Source organism: Cherax quadricarinatus, chromosome 12, assembly GCF_038502225.1.
Source record: "Cherax quadricarinatus isolate ZL_2023a chromosome 12, ASM3850222v1, whole genome shotgun sequence".
Classification (NCBI taxonomy): domain Eukaryota; kingdom Metazoa; phylum Arthropoda; class Malacostraca; order Decapoda; family Parastacidae; genus Cherax; species Cherax quadricarinatus.
The window spans coordinates 44,615,448-44,642,682 of record NC_091303.1 but is presented as its reverse complement, the minus strand read 5'-3'; the positions used below and the strand labels follow the sequence as shown (position 1 = coordinate 44,642,682).

At 39.2% G+C, this 27,235-nt stretch overlaps 1 protein-coding gene across 4 annotated transcripts in view; it reads right to left on the bottom strand.

Moving 5' to 3' along the window:
* Positions 1-27,235, bottom strand: part of LOC128686671 (unconventional myosin-IXb) — an 857,686-nt gene that overhangs the window by 156,855 nt on the left and 673,596 nt on the right. For all 4 annotated transcript variants that reach the window (XR_011391908.1, XM_070084324.1, XM_070084325.1 and 1 more), the window contains 3 exons: positions 15,093-15,325; positions 14,472-14,738; positions 8,046-8,207 (listed from right to left, as the gene is read on the bottom strand). Coding sequence is in view for 3 of the 4 variants with exons in the window: in XM_070084324.1 (XP_069940425.1) it covers positions 8,046-8,207; positions 14,472-14,738; positions 15,093-15,325 (662 nt within the window). In the remaining variant the exon portion in view is untranslated. The remainder of the gene's footprint in view (positions 1-8,045; positions 8,208-14,471; positions 14,739-15,092; positions 15,326-27,235) is intronic.

Here is a 27,235-nt window from a genome sequence, read left to right as displayed (position 1 = left end):
CAGATTACGATGGGCTTAGAGAACACTCATCTGTTGTCTGGGGTAACGAAGAGAGCTATCAATATGACAGTTTTCTGGACACTATACATGCTGCTCAAAGAACGTTTATCCCATATAAAGAAATTAGATCAAATAGAAATGACCCAAAATGGATGAATAATAGGCTGAAATATCTACTAGGGCATAAGAAAGGAATTTATAGGCATATCAAAAGAGGCGAGGGTCATCTTATGAATCAGTATATTGACATTAAGAGGAACATTAAAAAGGGGATAAGAAAAGCTAAAAGGGACTATGAAATTAAAGTTGCTAGGGATTCTAAAACTAACCAAAAAAGTTTTTTCCAGGTCTATAGAACAAAAGTTAGAGATAAGATAGGTCCCCTTAAAAATAACTATGGGCATCTTACTGACAACGAGAATGAAATGTGCTCGATTTTAAATAATTATTTTCTCTCAGTTTTTACACAGGAAGACACTAACAATATTCCAGTAATTAATTTTTATAGTGGGCCAGAAGAAGATAAATTATGTAACACCACAGTCACTAGTGAAATGGTTGTGAAGTAGATAGACAGACTGAAGCAAAATAAGTCACCGGGTCCTGATGAGGTTTTTTCAAGGGTTCTTAAGGAATGCAAAATGGAACTCTGTGAACCATTAACTAATATTTTTAATATTTTAATATGTCTGAGGGCAATGTGTGGTGTGAATATAATGCAGAGAATTCGTAGTTTGGAAGTTAGGAGGAGGTGCGGGATTACCAAAACTGTTGTCCAGAGGGCTGAGGAAGGGTTGTTGAGGTGGTTCGGACATGTAGAGAGAATGGAGCGAAACAGAATAACTTCAAGAGTGTATCAGTCTGTAGTGGAAGGAAGGCGGGGTAGGGGTCGGCCTAGGAAGGGTTGGAGGGAGGGGGTAAAGGAGGTTTTGTGTGCGAGGGGCTTGGACTTCCAGCAGGCATGCGTGAGCGTGTTTGATAGGAGTGAATGGAGACAAATGGTTTTTAATACTTGACGTGCTGTTGGAGTGTGAGCAAAGTAACATTTATGAAGGGATTCAGGGAAACCGGCAGGCCGGACTTGAGTCCTGGAGATGGGAAGTACAGTGCCTGCACTCTGAAGGAGGGGTGTTAATGTTGCAGTTTAAAAACTGTAGTGTAAAGCACCCTTCTGGCAAGACAGTGATGGAGTGAATGATGGTGAAAGTTTTTCTTTTTCGGGCCACCCTGCCTTGGTGGGAATCGGCCAGTGTGATAATAAAAAAAAAATATAAAAAAATATCTCTTCAAAGAGGTGTAGTGTCTGATATGTGGAAGATGGCTAATGTAATTCCTATTTTTAAAACAGGGGACAAGTCGTTACCGCCAAATTACCGCCCAATAAGCCTGACCTCAATTGTAGGCAAATTACTAGAGTCAATTATAGCTGAGATTATAAGAAGCCATCTCGATAAGCATAGCTTGATTAATGATACTCAGCATGGATTCACAAGAGGCCGGTCTTGTCTAACTAATTTATTAACTTTCTTCAGTAAAGCTTTTGAAGCTGTTGACCACGATAAAGAATTTGATATTATTTACTTAGATTTTAGTAAGGCATTTGATAGAGTTCCGCACCAAAGACTGTTAAAGAAAGTGGCAGCTCATGGCATTGGGGGAAGGGTGCTCTCATGGATCGAATCATGGCTCACAGACAGGAAGCAGAGTGTGTCCATAAATGGGGTTAAATCCGAGTGGGGATCAGTAACAAGTGGCGTTCCACAGGGATCAGTCTTGGGCCCATTGTTGTTTATAATATATATCAATGATCTTAATGAAGAAATTACTAGTGATATGAGCAAATTCGCTGGTGACACAAAGATAGGTAGGATAACTGATTCAAACGTAGATGTTAGGGAACTTCAGGAGGATTTAGAGAAACTCTATTCTTGGTCAGAAAAGTGGCAGATGCAGTTCAATGTAGATAAATGCAAGGTTCTGAAGCTCCGGAGAGTCCATAACCCTAGCACTTATAAGTTAAATAATGTAGAACTTAGCCATACAGTTGGCAAAAAGGACTTGGGGGTTATGGTAAGCAGCAACCTTAAACCAAGACAGCAGTGCCTAAGCGTACGTAATAAGGCAAATAGATTACTGGGATTTATATCAAGAAGTGTAACCAACAGAAGTCCAGAGGTCATACTGCAGCTTTATGCATCATTAGTAAGGCCTCACCAAGATTATGCAGCTCAGTTCTGGTCTCCATATTACAGAATGGACATAAATTCGTTAGAAAACATTCAGCGTAGGATGACTAAATTAATACATAGCATTAGAAATCTTCCTTATGAAGAAAGATTGAAGACTCTTAAACTGCATTCACTTGTTAGACGAAGAATGAGGGGAGACGTGATCGAAGTGTATAAGTGGAAAATAGGTATTAATAAGGTCTTGAGGATATCTCTCCAAGAGAGAACCCGCAGTAATGGATTTAAATTAGATAAGTTTAGATTTAGAAAGGGCATAGGAAAGTATTGGTTTGGAAATAGGGTAGTTGATGAGTGGAACAGTCTACCTAGTTGGGTTATTGAGGCTAAGACTTTGGGTAGTTTCAAATTTAGGTTGGATAAATACATGAGTGAGAGGGGTTGGATTTGAGTGGGACTTGCACAGCAGAGCTTATTTCTTGGGTAGCATTGAAAATTGGGTTGGGCAAATGTTTTGTTAGTGGGATGAATTGTAAAGGACCTGCCTAGTATGGGCCAACAGGCCTGCTGCAGTGTTCCTCCTTTCTTATGTTCTTATTTACTGTGTATTTCTTAAAATATGTATTACTTATCACTAATCCTCTTTCTATACATAGTTCAATTAAAGGCCTACAATATTCATTTACCCCTGGCACTCAAAACTTACATACTACTACCTTCACAACAGTTTTACCCACTTTAGCATTTAGGTCCCCCACCACAATTACTCTCGCTTGGCTCAAAACTCCCCAAGCACTCAACATCTCCCAAAATTTTTCTCTCTCTTCTACACTCCTATCTTTTCCAGATGCATAAATACATATTATAACCCACTTTTTACATCAGACCCTTATTTTACTCCACATAATTCTTGAATTTTTGAGTTACCCCGATCCTCAAAAGAGGTGATCCAACTGATCTGAACAACTATATACCTATATCAAACTTGCCCTTACTTTTGAAAATATTAAAAAAAATAATACACAAATGACTTTACTCCTACCTTATATCTAACAACATACTAACTCCTGCCAGTTTGAGATTAGATCAAAACAAAGTATGAATGATGCTATTATACAAATGCTTGAACTAATATATACAGCCCTCAATAAAAATGAATATCTCCTGGGGCTCTTCACTGACCTACGGAAAGCATTTGATACAGCGGACAACAATCTCCTGCACCTAAAAACTAAATCATTACAGCATCAGAGGACATTCCCTTGATTACCTAAAATCTTATCTTAACAACAGACATCAGTATGTAAACACAAATGGAGTCAACTCCACTATCCACATTGTAGCTGTTGGAGTGCCCCAAGGTAGTGTCTTAGGCCCACTCCTCTTTCTCATCTACATCAATGATCTCCCCAATGCATCTCAAGTCCTTAAACCAGTTCTATTTGCAGATGACACTACTTATGTCTACTCCCACTCAAACATTGTAAACAGCAAGTTACTCAAAATATATACTTGGATGATGACCAACAAACTCACTCTCAATATAGACAAAACAAACTTCATGCTATATGGAAACAGAGCCTTAAATATCTAACTTAATATATAGATAAATGGTTCCCCCATTACAAGACACACTGAGGGTAAATGTCTAGGCCTTCACCTTGAGTGTAATCTTAAATTTCATTCCCACATCCAGCATATATGTACCCCAAATGATGCTCCTTACCCTATACCACTCTTTAATATATCCCTACCTCACCTATAGTATTTGTGCCTGGGGATCAACCACAGCCAACCATCTCAAACCTTTAATAACCCAATAAAAAGCTGCTGTTCGGAGGTTTACCAGTTTCTGTGCCAGACAGCACACTCCACCACTTTTCAAAAGCCTGAACCTACTAAATATGTGTGAGGCATTATGTAGAATGAAAGGAGGTAAAGCAGCTGGAACTGACGGGATCATGACAGAAATGTTAAAAGCAAGGGGGGATATGGTGTTGGAGTGGTTGGTATTTTTGTTTAATAAATGTATGAAAGAGGGATTAGCAGAGAGCATGTATAGTTCCTTCATATAAAGGGAAGGGAGACAAAGGAGATAGTAAAAATTATAGGGGAATCAGTTTACTGAGTTGTAGGTAGTAGGTTGGTAGACATCAACCACCCAGAGAGGTACTACCGTCCTGCCAAGTGAATGTGCAACAGAAGCCTGTAATTGTTTTACACGATGGTAGGATTGCTGGCGTCTTTTTTTTTTTCTGTCTCATACACATGCAAGATTTCAGGTATGTCTTGCTACTTCTACTTACACTTAGGTCACACTACACATACATGTACAAGCATATATATACACACCCCTTTGGGTTTTCTTCTATTTTCTTTCTAGTTCTTGTTCTTGTTTATTTCCTCTTATCTCCATGGGGAAGTGGAAGAGAATTCATCCTCCATAAGCCATGTTTGTTGTAAGAGGCGACTAAAATGCCGGGAGCAAGGGGCTAGTAACCCCTTCTCCTGTATATATTACTAAATGAAAATGGAGAAACTTTAATTTTTCCTTTTGGGCCACCCCGCCTCGGTGGGATACGGCCGGTGTGTTGAAAGAAAGAAAGAAATGTATGAACGAGGGATTAGCAGAGAGCATGTATAGTTCCTTCATATAAAGGGAAGGGAGACAAAGGAGATAGTAAAAAGTAGAGGGGAATCAGTTTACTGAGTTGTAGGTAGTAGGTTGGTAGACATCAACCGCCCAGGGAGGTACTACCATCCTGCCAAGTGAATGTACAACGGAAGCCTGTAATTGTTTTACATGATAGTAGGATTGCTGGTGCCTTTTTTTTTCTGTCTCATACACATGCAAGATTTCAGGTATGTCTTGCTACTTCTGCTTACACTTAGGTCACACTACACATACATGTACAAGCATATATATACATACCCCTCTGGGTTTTCTTCTATTTTCTTTCTAGTTCTTGTTCTTGTTTATTTCCTCTTATCTCCATGGGGAAGTGGAACAGAATTCTTCCTCTGTAAGCCATGCGTGTCGTAAGAGGCGACTAAAATGCTGGGAGCAAGGGGCTAGTAACCCCTTCTCCTGTATATATTACTAAATTTGAGAGGAGACACTTCCGTTTTTCCTTTTGGGCCACCCCACCTCGGTGGGATACAGCTGGTACGTTGAAAGAAGAAGAAGTTTACTGAGTATACCAGGTCAAGAGTATGGTAGGGTTATTATTGAAAGAATTAGAGGTAAGACAGAGAGTAAGATTGCAGATGAACAAGGAGGCTCTAGAGTGGGTAGGGGATGTGTAGATCAAGTGTTTACATTGAAGCACATGCAAACAGTATTTAGACAAAGGGAGGGAAGTTTTCATTGCATTTATGGATTTAGAAAAGACATATGATAGAGTGGATAGGGGAGCAATGTGGCAGATGTTGCAGGTATATGGAACAGGTAGTAAGTTACTAAATGCTGTAAAGAGTGTTTGTGAGGATAGTGAAGCTCAGGTTAGGGTGTGTAAGAGAGAGGGAGACTACTTCCCGGTAAAAGTAGTTCTTAGACAGGGATGTGTAATGTCACCATGGTTGTTTAATATATTTATAGATGGGGTTGTAAAAGAAGTAAATGCTAGGGTGTTGGGGAGAGGGGTGGGATTAAATTATGGGGAATCAAACACAAAATGGGAGTTGACACAATTACTTTTTGCTGATGATACTGTGCTTATGGGAGATTCTAAGGAAAAATTGCAGAGGTTAGTGGACGAATTTGGGAGGGTGTGTAAAGTAGAAAGTTGAAAGTGAACATAGATAAGAGTAAGGTGATGAGGGTATCAAACAATTTAGATATAGAAAAATTGAATATCACATTGGAAAGAGGAATTATGGAAGAAGTGAATGTTTTCAGATATGTATTTGGGAGCTGACTTGTCAGTGGATAGGTTAATGAAGGATGGGGTTAACCCTAGAATTGATGAAGGAAAAAAGGTGAGTGGTGCATTGAGGTATCTGTGGAGACAAAAAATATTATCCATGGAGGCAAAGAAGGGAATGTACGAAAGTATAGTGGTACCAACGCTCTTATATGGGTGTGAAGCTTGGGTTGCAAATGCTGCAGCGAGGAGGCGGCTGGAAACAGTGGAGATGTCCTGTCTAAGGGCAATGTTAGTGTAAATATTATGCAGAGAATTCAGAGTGTAAAAATTATGAGGAGATGTGGAGTTACTAAAAGTATTAATCAGAGGGCTGAAGAGAGGTTGTTGAGGTGGTTTGGTCATTTAGAGAGAATTTCTCAAAGTAGAGTGACTTGGAGAACGTAGAAATCTCTAGAGAAAGGATGGAGGGGTAGGGGTCAACTTCGAAAAGATTGGAGGGAGGGGGTAAAGGTGGTTTTGTGGGCGAGGGACTTGGACTTCTAGCATGCATTTGTAAGCGTGTTAGATAGGAGTGAATGGAGACGAATGGTTTTTGGGACCTGACAAGCTGTTGGAATGTGAGCAGGGTAATATTTTGTGAAGGGATTCAGGGAAACCTGTTAGCTGGATTTGAGTCCTGGAAATGGGAAGTACAATGCCTGCACTTTAAAGGAGGGGTTTGGGATATTGGCAGTTTGGAGGGACTTCTAAACTGTCGTATCTGAGTGCCTCTGCAAAGACAGTGATTATGTATGAGTGAGGTGAAACTGTTGAACGATGATGAAAGCATTTTCTTTTTGGGGATTTTGTTTCGTTTTGGGTCACCCTGCCTTGGTGGGAGATGACTGATGTGTTGAAAAAAAAAAAAAAAAAAAAACCCACTGCTTAAACTTCTCCTTGATAGCTACAACAGAATGCACAGTCACAATACAAGGCATAGGGCACTCTTCAACATCCTTTGTGTCAGTCTCATACTAATAATAATAACGATAATAATAATTTTATTTTAGCATGATACATGTTTGTACAAAGGAGTATAACAACTGGGTGTACATGCCAAAAGCCCCTTTAAATGCAGAGTATTTTGGGCCAACTTAAGACTAACTTAAGATTAATAAAGCAATAACAGTGCAGTAATTGTACATATGGTCATTAGGTGAGTTACAATGAATACAAGAAAATTGATTAGTCTATTAGTTCATGTTATATGGTTTTAATAAGTTTGGTAGGGAAGAATTACAGTTTTGATACAAAAACGCAATGCATACACAGGGCCTGAAGATCTGGAATTCACTACCTGAACTGGTAAAGGATCCCTTGACACCGTACAAATTTAGGGCTATGCTTAAAAATCATCTCATCTCTCAATACTAACTAAACCAACCAAAACAACTTCTAATCAGTTTGAAGCAACTCTCCCAAATATTATATTATATGACTTCTAGTCTATTAAAACATCTGCCAGTCCATAAAATATTACTGTTTGAATCATTAATTGTAATACATGTATTGTTTTTATGTGCAACTTCAAGGTTATTATATTTACAAACCTCCACCTTGACTACCTCACATTAGTATTAAGATAAAATAAAGAGTTAATCACTCTTATCCTGTCTTGACTTTAAGTAGTTATTATGTGCTTGGATTAGTCTGCCCAAAATGCCCTGGCATGGTAGTGGCTTTCTTTGAACTTAAGAAATCAAAATTACACATGTAACCTTTGCAAAGAAATAAAATCTTTATTCTTTAATTTATATATTTATACTCCCTTATTTCCTGCCATAACTGATTCTTCAACATTTTTGCTACTCCTTCCTTAGCTCTAACTCTATTAGAAACCCCTGACCTAATCTCTTTTATTTCTCCCCACTGAAACTCTCCTAACCCCTTCAGCTTTTTTTCACTTAGAGCCAGGACATCCAGCTTCTTTTCATTCATAATAATGATACCATACCTTTCTCTTTTTACGTCTATGTCTTTTTCTTCTAGATTTGTCTTCAACTGGTTTCTTTTTCTCTCGTATAAATTCATCAAGGAAACCCCGAAATGCATTAACACCCATCGTCACCGGGAAAGTATCGTTGCCCATTTTTTCCTTGCATACAGTGTTCATCACCTGAAATAAACACATAAAAACAACAAAATTATAAACATATTTGATGAGCTTTTGCCAGAATACTGCGTTTCCAACTTACACTGCTAACATTCGACTTCCCTCTCATTTACCCAAACATTACATAAGGGATGTATGCATAGGGATAAAATTCAGTAACCCACCTCAACCAATAACCATTACAAATTCAAATTAGAAACAATGGATAGGGAAGGGTGGATAGGGAAGCAATGTGGCAGATTTTCCAAGTGTATGGAATAGGTAGTAGGTTACTAAAAGCAGTAGTTTTTATTCAAAAAGGAGAGGGGAGGATATGATTTTCAAGTAAAAGAAGGCCTTAGACAAGAAAGTGTGATAGCACCATGGTTGTTTAATATATCTGCAGAAGGGGTTGTAAAGGTACTGAATGCTTTAGCGTTTGGGAGAGGTATGGAAAAATTAATTTTATACAAAGCTGGAGCTGTTACATTTGGTTTTTGGCAAATCACTTCTTTTGGGAGATTCTGAAGAGAAGTTGTATAGGATGGTGGATTAATTTGTCAATGTATATAAAAGAAGTAAATTCAAAGTGAACACAGGAAGGAATAAGGTGATGAGAGTAACAAAAAACTTGGGTGATGAAAGACTGGATATCAGATTGGAGAGAAACAGTATGGAAGAAGTTAATGTGTTCAGATAGCTGGGAATGGAGTTGTTGGCAGATGGGTTTCTTAAAAATGAGAGGAACTAAAGAATAAATGAGGATGGGGGGGAAGCATCTGCAGAGACAAAGAACTTTATCCACAAAGGTAAAGAGAGGAAAGCACCAAAGTGCAGTGGTACCAGCACTGTTATATGGGTATGAAGCATAGGTTTTAAACAGTGCAGTGAGGATGAGACTGGAGGCAATCGCAGTGTTGTATTTGAAAGCTATGTGTGGTGTGAATATTATGCAGAGCACTCAGAGGTGGTTAAGGTTGCCTACAGTAAAATTCAGAGGACTGAGGAGGAATTGTTGAAGAGCCTTTGGCATTCAGTAAAGATGGAGCAAAATGCAATGACAAAGCAGGTATATAAATCTCAGGTGGAGGGAAGGAAAGGTAGGGGTTGTCCCAGACAGGGATGAAGGGAGGGGATAAAAGAGGATTTGAGTAATAAAAGTGTGAGCCTCCAAAAGGCTCGTCTGAGTGAATTAGATTGGAGTGAGTGCAGGCATGTGTTTTTATGACTTGATGTACTGTTGGAGTGTGAGCAAGGTAACATTTATGAAGGGATTCAGATAAACTGGTTGGCCAGACTTAAATCCAAGAGGTGAGAAGTACAGTGAATCTTAAATTAACAGACTTACAAAGGGAGGTGGGTATGCGATACTGCTGACTGTCCAAATCTTCTGAATTTTGAAATTAATTTTCATGATCATTCAGCTGTCTTCTGAACCAACAGACTAAATCCACTGGTTCAGAGACAACAAGACACTAAGATGGTTATTGTAACCTGTAGTATTATAGTACGGTACTGTACTGTATAATAAACTGCCATGATCAATAGTGGAGACTCAGAATAATGTTTATTCTGGGTAAGGGAAACTGTAAAGCTGCACTAGTGAAAATAATGTTGATGGCTGAGATGATATGCCACTGAGACACTAAATGCTGATTGTTTCTTAACACTATATTCCTCACATACCCATGATACTGAGACACCAAACACTGTTTGTCCATGGCTACAAATGCTCTCATAGTTATACAGTGGTTCCTTGAGTTATGATGGGCTTTAGTTATGAGAATGTTGAGTTATTATTTACCCTAATATTGGAATTCAGTTTTCAGTTGTGATGAAAAATTTCATGTACATGTACAACTGTTGGCAGGTGAATCAGCCTGAGCTCAGAGACAAGGCAAGGTGATGAAAAGATGTTAAATGGAGTGATGCTGGAGGGTGTTTTGATGAGTGTGTGGGAGAGGGGGTGAGTGAAAGAGGGTGGAAGGGAGGAAGGCAGAGATTGAAGGGAAGAAGGCAGAGGTGGAAGGAAGGCAGGCAGAGGTGGGAGGAAGGCAGGCAGAGATAGGAGGAAGGCAGGCAGAGATGGGAGGAAGGCAGGCAGAGGTGGAAGGGAGGAAGGCAGGCAGAAGTGGAAGGGAGAGTGTACATGTACCAAAAGCAGGAAGAGAGAGACAGCAACAAGAGCGTAAATATAAGTCTACAATTCTTTATCGGTCACTGCCTGCTTGTCTTGCTGATGACTGGCTAAGCCAACATATTTTTTATTACTGTACTCTTAAATAAAATATCATCTAAAACACTTAAAAAATCACATATAGTATTTGTATAAAACTCATCAAATCTCATCATTAACCCTTTGACTGTCGCGGCCGTATATATACGTCTTACGAGGTACCGTGTTTGACGTATATATACTCATAAATTCAAGCGGCTTCAAATCAAGCAGGAGAAAGCTGGTAGGCCCACATGTGAGAGAATGGGTCTGTGTGGTCAGTGTGCACCATATAAAAAAAATCCTGGAGCATGCAGTGCATAATGAGAAAAAAAAACTCCGGCCGTTTTTTTGTAATTAAAATGCCGACTTTGTGGTCTATTTCCGTATAGTATTTATGGTTGTAGTCTCGTTTTCTTGGTCTCATTTGATAGAATGGAAAATATATTATAGAAATAGAGGTGATTTTGATTGATTTTACTATAAAAAGAACCTGGAAATGGAGCACAAAGTACGGGAAATGTTTGATTTTTGCCGATGTTCAGAAGTAAATAAATGATGTCATTGTCCAATAAATGTCCAAATAGCCATTCTAATATGCAGTCATGAATGGCTTGATGTAATTTTTACAGTATTGCAGTAGTCTGCATAACAGTAAATCTTCTATTTTTTGTTTGAATAAAATTTCAAAATAAAAAGCAAGAGTAATATCAGAGGGGCCTGGAGACATGACTGATGAACAAAGAAAATGTTATTTTAGAGCCAGGAATGTCTGCATTGTTCATTCTGGTCCTTATTTTGAAATTGTCATATTTTTTAATTTTCGTGAAATTGGCCAAATTGAAAATTTCTGACCATGTTATTGGGTAGTTGAAATCGGTAAATGGGCAGTTTCTTGTACTCAATCGATAGAAAAAATGGAGCTCTGAAGAAATAGCTATGAGTTTGGTTGACTGGAATAATGGAATTAGCCGAAAATAGGGCTCAAAGTGGGCGAAATCGCCGATTTGTAAATATCGCCGCGGTCGCTAACTTCGCGAGAGCGTAATTCCATCAGTTTTCCATCAAATTTCGTTTTTTTTTTTTGGTGTCTTTACAATCGGGAAAAGATTCTCTATCATTTCACAAGAAAAAATAATTTTTTTTTTTTGGAAATTTTGCGACACCAGGAGACACCTCAGGATTGGGGGTTGCGACAGTCAAGGGGTTAATGCATCACTATTCACAGAAGAGGCAGGATTCAAACTAATAACAGGCCAGTTATAAAAGTAGCAGGGGACCAGTTTTAAGACTGACTTGCCCTAGTAAATTACTAGAGTCATTTACAATTAAGTTACAATAATTTCATGATCCAATACACTACAGTTTAACATTAATTCTAACATTCTACTCTACTCTATGATTTTTTTTTTTTTCAACAAGTCGGCCATCTCCCACCGAGGCAGGGTGACCCAAAAAAGAAAGAAAATCCCCAAAAAGAAAATACTTTCATCATCATTCAACACTTTCACCACACTCGCACATTATCACTGTTTTTGCAGAGGTGCTCAGAATACAACAGTTTAGAAGCATACACATATAAAGATACACAACATATCCCTCCAAACTGCCAATATCCCAAACCCCTCCTTTGAAGTGCAGGCATTGTACTTCCCATTTCCAGGACTCAAGTCCGACTATATGAAAATAACCTGTTTCCCTGAATCCCTTCACTAAATATTACCCTGCTCACACTCCAACAGATCGTCAGGTCCCAAGTACCATTCGTCTCCATTCACTCCTATCTAACACGCTCACGCACGCTTGCTGGAAGTCCAAGCCCCTTGCCCACAAAACCTCCTTTACCCCCTCTCTCCAACCCTTTCGAGGACGACCCCTACCCCGCCTTCCTTCCCCTATAGATTTATATGCTTTCCATGTCATTCTACTTTGATCCATTCTCTCTAAATGACCAAACCACCTCAACAACCCCTCTTCTGCCCTCTGACTAATACTTTTATTAACTCCACACCTTTTCCTAATTTCCACACTCCGAATTTTCTGCATAATATTTACACCACACATTGCCCTTAAACAGGACATCTCCACTGCCTCCAACCGTCTCCTCACTGCTGCATTTACCACCCAAGCTTCACACCCATATAAGAGTGTTGGTACTACTATACTTTCATACATTCCCTTCTTTGCCTCCATAGATAACGTTTTTTGACTCCACATATACCTCAACGCACCACTCACCATTTTTCCCTCATCAATTCTATGATTAACCTCATCCTTCATAAATCCATCTGCTGACACGTCAACTCCCAAGTAGCTGAAAACATTCACTTCTTCCATACTCCTCCTCCCCAATTTGATATCCAATTTTTCTTTATCTAAATCATTTGACACCCTCATCACCTTACTCTTTTCTATGTTCACTTTCAACTTTCTACCTTTACACACATTCCCAAACTCATCCACTAACCTTTGCAATTTTTCTTTAGAATCTCCCATAAGCACAGTATCATCAGCAAAAAGTAACTGTGTCAATTCCCATTCTGAATTTGATTCCCCAAAATTTAATCCCACCCCTCTCCCGAACACCCTAGCATTTACTTCCTTTACAATCCCATCTATAAATATATTAAACAACCATGGTGACATTACACATCCCTGTCTAAGACCTACTTTTACCGGGAAGTAGTCTCCCTCTCTTCTACACACCCTAACCTGAGCCTCACTATCCTCATAAAAACTCTTTACAGCATTTAATAACTTACCACCTATTCCATATACTTGCAACATCTGCCACATTGCTCCTCTATCCACTCTATCATATGCCTTTTCTAAATCCATAAATGCAATAAAAACTTCCCTACCTTTATCTATGAATACCCTGTCTTATTAAATTCTAAATTCAACTATGACTCGCTACCTCACACTACTTAACGCTTTCACTGTTGAGACCTCTGATCACACACCTGCTCTCAGTGTTGAAAAAAAAAAAAAAAAAAAAAAAAATCTTACCAAAATCTTAAGAATATTTTTCTGATCGTTTTAAAAGAAAAAAAAAATTGCGATCAGCACTTACTGAGATATAGAGGCGTGAAGTTGACAAAGTGAACCGCTTATGGCAACATCGGCGACTGCCACTCAGTAATATTATTTTTACTTTTATTCTACTTTTTTCTTTTCTTATATTTTATTTTTTTCAAGTAACTTTTGTGGCCTGTGAGACCAATATAATGCATAATGTATATACATCCACTCATTGTATGCAACACAATCACGGCACAAACATTATCATTACAATGTTTACAAAACTTGTTTACCAAATCCACACTGCCTTCCCCACCACCCACACCATCTTCCCCACCATCCACGATGTCTTCCCCACCATCCAAGCTGCCTTCCCAACACCCAAGCTGCCTACCCAACCACCCACACTGTCTTCCCTTTCCACTATCTGTATCTGGTATCCTGGGCATTGCTTTCGGTCACAAACTCCTCAAAACCATGAAATTCAAGTTCACTGACACTTCCATCTGTGTTAGAACTGTCACTTGGGAAGAGAAGAGTCCCATATTTGCTGGGGAGTCAGATATTTCTTACCTTTAGGCATGCTGAACAAGGACTACTGAAATGGCATTCCCACAATGCACCACTGGGTCCCCAGTTTTTTTTATGCTCCACACACTGACCACAGACTCATTCTCTCACATGTAGGCCTACCAGCTTTCTCCCGCTAGATTTGAAGCTGCTAGAATTTTGGCATAGTACCACAGCACCAACACTGGCTCAAAAGCCATAGTGCCACAGCACCAACACTGGCTCATAAGCCATAGTGCCACAGCACCAACACTGGCTCAAAAGCCATAGTGCCACAGTGCCAACACTGGCTCATAAGCCATAGTGCCACAGCACCAACACTGGCTCATAAGCCATAGTGCCACAGCACCAACAGTGAAAGGGTTAAAGAAATACCTTTTCAATGCTTTACCTGAATCATCAAAAATGACTAGGAGAAGACTGAGAGGTGTATATACTTAAGATTCCAAAACAGTCAAAAGTGACAACTGATTACTACAAACCTGTTCAAAATTTTTAATGAGATCCTTGTACTTGAGGGTTAGGTCTGCCGATTCCCTCTGAAATGCGACAGAATACGTAGAGACTAAATTGTTTTTAAATTCACGTAGTGACTGACAGAACATCTGGTCCACTTGTGAGTCTTTTCGGTCCCGTAAACGAATACTTGCTTCAAATTCTCTGCTTGATGAATCTCGAGAAAAACTGCGGTCAAGACTTTGGGTGCGAACATCTGCCTTCTCACTTTCTTTCTCCTCAAGATCATACAACTGTTTGAAAAATATAGTTCTCAATAAATAATGTACTGTATAACAATAATATACAGATGATAATTTAGCTTTTATTTAAATGAATTTAGCAAGATGTGCATAAATCAACATACTAACAGCCAAAATGTCTATTTTAAATTTACTCTCAAAAATATTAACTCACTTTTTTAACTGACATCATAAAAACACATCTTAGATTTTCATACCTAGACACAAAGAAACCAGCTCTCCAGATCTACACATAACTACTATGTCCAAGAAAATGCAAAATAAAAATATTGTTATCACTATGTCACCTATCCTAAAGAAAGAATATTAATGAAGGTAAATGTTTGCTATACTACAACACATTACCTTGCGTCTAATATACTCCTCGAGCCGTCTTAGTTCATAAGCATCTTTAATCACTTCATCAGATTTATCAATGAATTCTGACGTTCTGGTGAGGTTCCAGTTGTCTTCTTGATCAATCCGTCGAGGCTTCTTGTTCAATGGACTGGCGTTTTCTTTACCCAAGTTTGAATTATCATGGCACACTACACTGATTGAAGCTTTTATGCATCTTGAATGGAATATTTTCTTACAGCCTGTAAGATTAAAAGCATACAATGTATTCTTTCCAAAATTCACTGTATTACAAACATCTTTTCTTAAATAATACACTGTCCAATCAAGATTGTAAATAATGTCACAATTTTGTTTTTTTAAATGCTGGCTGTCTCACACCAAGGAAGGGTGACCCAAAAAAGAAACACTTTCACCACCATTCACACTATCACTGCCTTTCCAGAGGCATGTAGATACGACAGTTCAGATGTTCCTCCAAACAGCAAATATAGCCACCATCCCTTCAGAGTGTACTTCCCACCTGCAAGACCCAAGTCCAGCTAACTGGTTTCCCTGAATCCCTTCACAAAATATTACCTTGCTCACAGTCCAACAGCTCATCAGGTCCAAAAAATCATTTGCCTCCAATCCTAATATTCTCATATGTCTGCTGTATGTCCAAGCCCCTTGAACATGAAACCTCCTTTACTCCCCCACCTCCATCCTTCAATAGAACAACCCCTACTCTGCCTTCCCTCCACTAAAGATTTATATACCCTCCAAGTCATCCTATTTTGCTCCTCTCTAAATGGCCAAACCACTTCAACAAACCCTCCTCAGCCCTCTGGATAATAGTTTTATTAACTCTGCATCTCCTCCTAATCTCCAAACTCTGTATAATATTTGCACCACCCACTGCCCTCTGACACAATATCGCCACTGCCTCCCATCTCCTTCACGCTGCAACATTCACAACCCATGCTTCACATCCACATAAGAGTGTTGGTACCACCATACTCTCATACATTCCCCTCCTTGCCTCTATGGATAACATTCTTTGTCTCCACAGATACCTTAATGCACCTTTATAAATTCTATGGTTTACCCTGTCTTCTCATATACCCATCTACCAACAAGTCCACTCCCAAACATCTGAGCACATTCACTTCCTCCATACTCACTCCTTCCAATCTGATATCCAACCTTTCACTACCTAACTCATTTGTTACCCTCATCACCTTCATCTATGTTCATTTTCAATTTCTTTTACACACCCTCCCAAACTCATCCACTAATCTTTGCAACTTCTCAGTATCTCCCAAAAGCACAGTATTATCAGCAAAAAGTAACTGTGTCAATTCCCATTTTGTATTTGATTCCACATATTTTAATCCCACCCTTCTCCCCAACACCAAAGTATTCACCTTCTTTACAACCCCATCTATAAATACGTTAAACAACCATGGTGACATCACATGTCCCTGTCTAAGGCCTGTTTTTACTGGAAAATAATCTCCCTCTCTCCTACACACCCTAACCTGAACCTCACTATCCTTGTAAAAACTGTTAGCAGCATTCAGTAAACTACAGCCTAATCCATATACTTGCAACATCTGCCATACAGCTTCTTTATCCACCCCACCATATGCCTTTTCTAAATCCATAAAAGCAATGAAAACTTTCCTAACTTTATCTAAATATTGTTTACTTATATGCTTCAATGTAAACACATGGTCTACACATCCCCTACCCATTCTAAAGCCTCCCTGTTTATCTGTGATTCCACTCTCTGTCTTTACCTTAATTAATTCATCAATAATACTACCATACCCTTTACCTGGTGTAATAGGTAGGCTTATTTCCCTATATTTCTTATACTCTCTATCAGTCCCTAGGTACATTCCTCTCTGTCATACATTTATTGAAGACAAGTACCAACCACACAAAAGTACGTACACACACACACACACACACACACACACACACACACACACACACACACAGAAAGAGACACAAACAGGCAGACAGAACGACAGACACACAAAGGCAGAAAGAAAGACCGAGACACACATTCACACAGAAAGACCAAGACACACACAGGCAGACAGAAAGACAAACACATGCAGGCAGAGAGAAAGACAGACACACAGGCAGACAGGAAGACAGAGCTAGATAGATAGACAGAGACATATTTATGTGTAACAGTGAAAACAAACAAAGCCAGGGGTTCTCTGCAGCAATGCACGATCATCAAGTGTCAAACCACTGCTGCACTGTCAGCAGTTTAGTGACACTCAGTCTTACACCATGCTTCAAGGAGTTTGATATATACTCCAGCATGTCTAAAACATTGCTGAGACCTATAAATACTTTGTATATATTTCTAGACAATAGTAAATGACCAAGGCAGGTGAAAATGTTCACTTGTCAGTGTGATTGTGACTATTTGAGTACTATTTCAGTATCTAATATTAGTATCAGAACAAAGTTTAGCTATGAAATCACAAGAACTATTATAAATTGAAATTATAAATTGAAATTATCTGGTACATTTTGGTTATAGCACGACTGAAGAATTGTGGCATATTTTTGTTTAACACATCGTAAAATTAATTTAACACGGTTGCGGGAGGGGAAAAAATTTTGAGCATGCAGTCACTTGCGGGGCAGGATGGGCTGTAGGTTGCATCATTGAGTCAACAGGAGAGACCTACTGCCATCCCTTGCCAGCATCAGCCACCCCCACCACACTCCCAGCCTTCAGTTGGTTCATACATGTGTTGGACAAACCTGTGCTAGTAGCTCGCTGTGTTTGTTTAAATATGTATTAAATGACATATCTTAAATCTGCCAAGCAATCATGGCACCCGGTAAGCATACAAGTGTTGCTGAAGTTGCAAAAAAATGTTTAACCCTTAAACGGTCCAAACATATATATACGTTCTCTCGCGTAGCGCCCCAAACTTTTGGAGAAAAAAAAAAAAAAAAATAAATAAATAAAGCATATGGTACCCAGGAGTCCCCAAATTTTTCCTATGGCACACAGTGAGTGCACACACCCATTCTCTCATGTCTAGGTGACTCAGGCTTATCGTGCTAATGTTGAATGAATGACAAAGGAAATGTATATATACGTTTGGGGCGCTACACGAGAGAACATATATATACATTTGGACCGTTTAAGGGTTAAGCATTTAAGTTTTAGAATTAACGAAGAAAATAGAGATATTAGACAAGAGATAGCCTGTAGCGTCATTTTGTACATAAAAAGAATGAGGTAAATATGGGTTTGTGTGATGACTGGATGACTGACTAACTGACTTACTGACTTGACTGACTGACTTACTGACTGACTTGACTGAATGACTTGACTTATTGAATGATTTGACTTACTAACCTGACTGAATGACATATTGACTTGACTGATTGACTTACTGACTTGACTGACTGATTTGACTTACTGAATAACTTAAAGTTAGGCTTTTTCACTGAAGAGGACCCTGAAACGGTGTCTAGAGCAGCTGATGCCTTACCGTCAATAGAACAGAAATCCCTTACAGAATTTATGCACACTCCAGTACTACCATCGACTTCAGTACCAGAATCTCTACCATCCACCTCAGCCCAGTAGGACCACAACATAACTCTCCACTCTCTTCACAATCATCCACAAACACCAGCACCCACAATTTAAAGTAAGAAATACTATTATTTCTATTGCATTTGTAATCTTATGCAGTAAAAACAACATAATACATCACAACAATGAACTACAATTACATATTCACTTTTATTTTTGTAAGATCTGTTGATCTAAAAAAAAGTTGTTTGGCTTTTTGGGGGCTATTAGGAACGTAATCCTATTTTTTCCATAAGTTCTTCAGTTTGTCTAACACGGTTTTGCCTAACACGGCATTTCAGGAACGTAACTACTGTGTTAAATGACAGTCTACTGTATATAAATTAAAATAAAAACAAGAAAAAAAGGTATATTGGCAACACTTCTGCAAACGGCAGGATTCGATGTTGCAGTCAGGCGAGCATCCAGCGCCAACTTCGAGGTCTTATATCTCGGTAAGTACTGGTCCTAAATTTTTTTTTTTTTATCTTACTACACACAGAAAATGGCCCTCTTTAATTTTTGTTTTTTTTTCAAAATATTCAGAGTGCTGGGAGAGTGAACACAGATCTATGCTTGGACAGTTTAAGGGTTAAATGATGTTTTATCTCTCTGGCTAATGCCTGAAATCACTGTCATGATATCACCATACAGTGGAACCCCAGATTTCGTCCTTAGTACGTTCCAGAAGGTCAGTCTAAATCTGAAACGGACAATAACCAAAGCAATACGGTGGACCCCCGGTTTGCGATATTAATCCGTTCCTGAGAGATCATCGTAAACCCAAATTATCGAAAACCGAATCAATTTTCCCCATAAGAAATAATGGAAATCAAATTAATCCGTGCAAGACACCCAAAAGTATGAAAATAAAAATTTTACCACATGAAATATTAAGTTTCATGCACACAAACTGAAGAAAACATGCACAGTTTGTAGTACTCTACTAACAATAGAATACATGACACTTACCTTTAATGAAAATCTGGTGATGATTGATGGGATGGGAGGAGGGGAGTGTGTCGAAGTTGTTAATGTTTAGAAGGGGAATCCCCTTCCATTAGGGCTTGAGGTAGCAAGTCCTTTTCTGGGGTTACTTCCCTTCTTCTTTTAATGCCACTAGGACCAGCTTGAGAGACACTGGACCTCTGTCGCACAACAAATCTGTCGATAGAGCTCTGTACCTCCCGTTCCTTTAACCCTTTGACTGTTTCAGGCCCCTCTCTGAAACTGTCATTCTATGTCGCCAAATATTCAAAAAAAAAAAAAAATTATTTTTTCTTATGAAAATGTTAAGATTATTTTTCTGAGTGTTTTAGTCCAAAAAAAAATTTTTGCCATCCGTACTTACCGAGATATAGAGCCGTGAAGTTTGCAGAAAATGAGCCGCGTATGGCAACAGCGGCGACTGCCGCTCACCCAGTAAACTTTAGTTTACTTGTAATTGAAGGTTTTTTGTTTTTTTCACTATTTTATTTTTTCACATAACTTATGTGGCCTATGAGACCAAAGTAAGGTGCAATGTACATATATACACTCGTTGTATACAACACAATAAGCACACAAACATAATTATCAATATATTGTTTACAAAACTTGTTTACAAGAGTGTGTGGCTTATAATTGTTTTGAGTCAGAAGTCGGCAGCTGTCAAAGTGACATATTGTCTCATTACTCACTCCCCCTCCTGCCTGTCAAAACAATGGGGTCGGATGCTGCTTCCCCTCCTCCATTCTATCTAATTATCTTTCTCCCTCATTCTATATCTTTCAATCTGTCTCTCTTTCTATCTGTCTGCCTATCTCTGTCTCACAGGTACACATAAATACAAGTATACATAGTGTAAATTACCTAGGATAACCCAAGAAATCCAGACAAAGTGCTATACTCTGCTTGAAGATGTGAGTAAAAGTGATGACACAGTCTTGTGGCTCTCTCTGAGACAGAGAGCTAGATGGACAGACAGGGAGCTTGACAGACAGACAAATAGACAGACAGAAATGTTTGTGTACCAACAAAAACAAAGGGAGGGGATGGTCATGTAATATTTCCTTAGCTCTACCCTCGTTTATGCTCATCAAAGTCAGCTCTTATCAGATGTTATCTCCCCTTATCTTGTCACTGTCATGGGGTGGACTTTTTTTTTTCTTGCTTCAAGGGAACAATATTATTATATCTTCTTCTTCTTCCTCCTCCTCCTCCTCTTCTCCTCCTCCTCCTCCTCTTCCTCCCCTCCTCCTCCTCTTCCTCCCCTCCTCCTCCTCCATTGCTTTTGGTCTCAAACTCCTCCAAATCATGAAATTGATCTTCACTGACACTTCCATCTGTGTTAGAGCATCACTTGGGAAGAGAAGAGTCCCAGATTTGCTGGGGAATCACATATTTCTTACCGCTAGACATGCTGAAAATGGACAACTGAAATGGCATTCCCACAATGCACCACTGGCTCCCCGATTTTTTTTATATGGTGCACACTGACCATGGAGACCCATTCTCTCACATGTGGGCCTACCAGCTTTCTCCTGCTTGATTTGAAGCTGCTAGAATTTATGCGTATGAATACATCAGAAACATTGGCTCATAAGACGTATTTATACGTCGGAAACAGTCAAAGGGTTAAGATTTGTCTAAAATGGGCCACAACATTGTCATTGTAATAGTCACCAGCACGGCTTGCAATAGCTGTGTTAGGGTGATTTTCATCCATAAAGGTTTGCAGTTCAACCCACTATGCACACATTTCCTTAATTTTTGAAGTAGGCACAATGGATTCCACAACTGGCATAGGCTTCTCAGTGCTAGCCCCAAACCCTTCAAAATCTTTCTTAATTTCCATACTAATTCTCACCCTTTTTACCACAGGGTTGGCACTAGAAGCTTTCTTGGGGCCCATGGTGACTTATTTTGCACAAACAAGCACCAAAAACACTGTGATAATATGGAATGTACCGAATGACACAAAGATGGGTAGGATAATTGATTCAAACGTAGATGTTAGGGAACTTCAGGAGGATTTAAACAAACTATATTCTTGGTCAGAAAAGTGGCAGATGCAGTTCAATGTAGATAAATGCAAGGTTCTGAAGCTCGGGAGTGTTCATAACCCTAGCACTTATAAGTTAAATGATGTTGAACTTAGCCATACAGATTGCAAAAAGGACTTGGGGGTTATAGTGAGCAGCAACCTTAAACCAAGACAGCAATGCCTAAGCGTACGTAATAAGGCAAATAGATTACTGGGATTTATATCAAGAAGTGTAAGCAACAGAAGTCCAGAGGTCATACTGCAGCTTTATACATCATTAGTAAGGCCTCACCTAGATTATGCAGCTCAATTCTGGTCTCCATATTACAGAATGGACATAAATTCGTTAGAAAACATTCAGCGTAGGATGACTAAATTAATACATAGCATTAGAAATATTCCTTATGAAGAAAGATTGAAGACTCTTAAGTTACATTCACTTGTTAGACGAAGAATGAGGGGAGACCTGATCGAAGTGTATAAGTGGAAGATAGGTATTAATAAAAGGGATATTAATAAGGTCTTGAGGATATCTCTCCAGGAGAGAACCCGCAGTAATGGATTTAAATTAGACAAGTTTAGATTTAGAAAGGACATAGGAAAGTATTGGTTTGGAAATAGGGTAGTTGATGAGTGGAACAGTCTACCTAGTTGGGTTATTGAGGCTAGGACTTTGGGTAGTTTCAAATTTAGGTTGGATAAGTACATGAGTGGGAGGGGTTGGATTTGAGTGGGACTTGCACATCAGAGCTTATTTCTTGGGTAGCATTGAAAATTGGGTTGGTCAAATGTTTTGTTAGTGGGATTAATTGTAAAGGACCTGCCTAGTATGGGCCAACAGGCCTGCTGCAGTGTTCCTCCTTTCTTATATTCTTATGTATCCTTAGATGCAAGCACACTGGCTGGCTTGTAAACACTGGCACGCACGGGGCTGTTCAGGCCACACGTGGACACATCTCAGACGAATCGCGTATACCGGGATTTTTAACGGGAATCGAGGCAAAACTTCTGCGTTAAAATGTATTGAATACCGGATTTATCAGATACTGATGCCATTGCAAACCGGGGGTCCACTGTATTTCCCATAAGAAATAATGTAAATACAATTAATCCATTCCAGACACCCAAAAATATTAACAAAAATACATGTACATTTTTTAAAGAATAACTATAGTTTTACATACAGAAAACAATGAGAAAGAAATATAAATGACTAATGAAATGGATAAATGAGCATTTAACATCACACTTACCTTTGCTGAAGACTCTTGTTGGGGCATGGACGGTGAGGAGGGGAGAGGGAAGAGGAGCAGAGGTTATTGTTTCGAAGGGAAATCCCCCTCCATAACGACTTCAGGTATCACAGCCCTATCCAGGGACTTGCCATACATCCTGGTGAGCTCGGCAACACGTACGCCACTTTCATATTTTTATACAATCTCTTTCTTGAATTCTATCATGTTTCTCACCTTCTTTACCAAAGGGTTGGAACTAGGAACTTTCTTTGAGCCCATGGTGGCTTACTTCGCAGTCTCACTCAATAAACAAACACAAAAAACAATGGATTATTATGAAATGCTTCAGATGAATGCTCACTCAACCAGTGATAGAGCCAGACTGAGAGACATACCCATGAGTGGCTGCATCCTGGGTGGGTGGACGCGTCTGATACGGACGATTTCCAGGATGAATTACGAAATCCAGAGCAAATTTTTGCCGAAAAAAGTGGTCGAAATCCGAATTGTACGATATCTGGTGCGGACAAAATCTGGGGTTCCACTGTATATACAATGGTACCTCGAGTTTCGAACAGCTCCCAACTTGAACAATTATGTAAGTGTATTTTTGTAAATGCTTTTGTAAGTATTTTTGGGGGTCTGAAACGGACTAATCTAATTTACATTATTCCTTAACCCTAAAACTGTCCAAACGTAGATCTATGTTTATGCACGTAGCGCTCCGACCTTGATTTTTCTCCATTTGAAAGCATGTAAAAAAAACGCAGATCTACATTCGGAGCACTACGTGAGTGAACATCGATGTACGTTTGGACAGTTTAGGGGTTAAGGGAACAAATTCGTTCAGTATCAGCACTCGAACAGCCTTCTGGAACGAATTAAGTTCTTAACTCGAGGTACCACTGTAATTCAGTCCAGTTCTAACTGAGGTGCAGAAAGGTAAAGAATGACTGAGAATTGATCATCTTATTAATAAATGGCCCATACACACAAACGTGTATATTACAAACTCACAACCTTAAACTTAAAATGACTAACATTACAAGACTCCTATAAAATTAGGGATGGGATGGTACCAAAATTTTTGCCAATACCAATACTGATAATATATTTTAGGCTGATACTAATACTGTAAAAATTAGCCAATACAGGTACATATCAATACCAATATCATCAAAATTAACCAATACCAACCAATACTCAATTTTAGGTCGATACCGATATTTTTATCATCAAAATTAGCTGATGCCAACTGTATTGATACTGTAGCACAACCTTACATACAATATCCCCAAGCTCCTTACAGATATTCCAGGATATTTTTCACTGATATCAAAACATCAGAAGCTGCTGGTAAACCATGAAATGGCATGCCACAATTTACACAAGAGATGCAGGAGCACCAGGAAACACACAGAAATGGGTAAGGTGTGTGCCCCTTTGCCTCACTCTACAGAAACTTGTTTCAGTGACAATTCTTATGGAAAGAGGATGACCATACACCCATGCCCTGTGTGGCATACCTGTGACTGTTTCAAGAGATTTTTTTAACCTCACAGACCAGCTCAGGGGTCAAGCTTTTCTGTTGATTGCCTCTTCAACCAGGCATGTGATACTGGTGGCTCACTGGCCCACCTGCCCATCAAAGCCTGGCTAATCTGGCACTTAGTGCAGGTAATGCTCCAGTTTCCTCTTCAATACTTCTAAATTCATCTGGCAATATTTCTAATAGCTGCTGGTAGCAAGTTGAATAGTCTTGGATAACAGATGTTTTGACAAGTGCTGTCTTATTGTGTCCATAGCACCCCTACTTTTCAGTGGGACTATTTTACACTTCCTTTCATGTCTCTCACTCTGATACATTTTTAAATCTGTGTGTACAACCGGAACTAAGCCCTCAAGTATCTTCCATGTCTGAATTATCAAATCTCTCCCTCTTTGCTCTAGAGTACATTCCAAACACTTTGAGGTGTTCTAATAATTTCAATGCTCTAGTGGCCATATGCAGGCAGTAAAAAGTCTCTGAACATTTCCCAGCTATAATATTTCTCCTGCGAAGAATGGAGCCATCAACAGCTAACAATATTTTAAATAAGGTAGCACAACTGAAATTAAACAATGTTCCCATTAGCATAATTTCTCTCGTTTTGAAATTTCTCACTATCCACCCTGTCATTTATCTGGCTTTTGTAGTAGTTACCTTATTGTGTTCTCTATCAGAGGCCATCTGACATTATTATACCAAGGTTTGTTATTATTCCTTTCATTCTATTAGATGGTCCTCCTGTGTTTTGCAGTCAGTGCTATTTTTGAGTTCTTTATGCTTTCCAAATCTGAACAATTAGAATTTGTCATCATGGAACATCACATTATTTTCCAATACCCTTTGTTAGACTTTACTGACAATCTGCTTGCAATTTTTCCACTTCTTTTACTGATGCTACTTTCATATTTATTTTCGTATTATCCACAAAAGACAATACAAAGATGTGGCTAGTGTTTATGTCTATGTATGCAACGAGGATGAAAAACAATAAAAATGCCAGGACTGTGTCCGGGGGTAATGAACCTTTTACTGTGCTAAGATCAGATTTTGCTTTGCATACCACTACTTTGTGTGTTCTATTTATTAAAATATTTAATATTAATTTTCCTAAATTTTTTTTTCTTCTACTGTATATTAACTGACCTTATTTTATGGGTTATCACTCCATGATCATATTAGTCAAATGCCTTAGGGAAATCTGTGTAGATGACATTTCTATTCTAGGTATCTTCCAAATCCTCCATAATGTTATAACAGTTCTAACAAGCATGCTCTTCTTTACATCCAAGCTGTCTGGATTGTGTAGGTCAAGGTGGTCCATCTATGGGTTCATGAGCCACAAAAGGCAAGTGGGTTGATTTTTTGTGGTCCACAAGCACTCATATTAATATACAGTAGACCTACATATTACAAGGATTTGAAAAATTGCAGCATAATTTTACACAACACTTCGTAAAATTAACTTAACACGGTACGGTTTGCAGGAGGGGATAAAATCTGGATGGGCTGACTCCAACCTGGCAATACCAAGCTTCTGGAATAAATTAACACTGCAGATGCCATCAGCTATGCTATTAGTGCATGGAATGAAGTGCCCAATAAACATTAAATGCAGGCTGGGGAAAGTTATGACCTTCTGTAGTTAATTCTTTCACTGGTTTTCCCTTGCTTAAGAGTCCAGGTTCAGGAAATTGTTCAGCTAGCAAGATTACCAAGTGATAGCTTTGAAGATATGAAGGACGATGTGAATGAGCTCTTAAAAGATGATGAAGACAAAAGTCCAGAGGAAATGTTGCCAGAGCTCTATGCACAGATGCAAGGGAGCCAGATAACAGAAGAAGAACCCGAAGAAAAACAGTAAACATTGTAACAGTTACGTGAGCAGTTCCACGTTGCTTTAAACTAGTAGACATTTTCACTAAGAGAACACTGACAAATCTAGAAGCAGTGCTTTGAAATGGAGTCTAGAGCAGCTGATGATGCCTTACTGTCAGCAGTATAATGTACTGTAGGGTAAAAGAAGCCAGAGATCCATTACAGAATTTATTTTTTTTTTTTATCACACTGGCCGATTCCCACCAAGGCAGGGTGGCCCAAAAAGAAAAACTTTCACCATCATTCACTCCATCACTGTCTTGCCAGAAGGGTGCTTCACACTACAGTTTCTAAACTGCAACATTAACACCCCTCCTTCAGAGTGCAGGCACTGTACTTCCCATCTCCAGGACTCAAGTCCGGCCTGCCGGTTTCCCTGAACCCCTTCATAAATGTTACTTTGCTCACACTCCAACAGCACGTCAAGTATTAAAAACCATTTGTCTCCATTCACTCCTATCAAACACGCTCACGCATGCCTGCTGGAAGTCCAAGCCCCTCGCACACAAAACCTCCTTTACCCCCTCTCTCCAACCTTTCCTAGGCCGACCCCTACCCCGCCTTCCTTCCACTACAGACTGATACACTCTTGAAGTCATTCTGTTTCGCTCCATTCTCTCTACATGTCCGAACCACCTCAACAACCCTTCCTCAGCCCTCTGGACAACAGTTTTGGTAATCCCGCACCTCCTCCTAACTTCCAAACTACGAATTCTCTGCATTATATTCACACCACACATTGCCCTCAGACATGACATCTCCACTGCCTCCAGCCTTCTCCTCGCTGCAACATTCATCACCCATGCTTCACACCCATATAAGAGTGTTGGTAAAACTATACTCTCATACATTCCCCTCTGCCTCCAA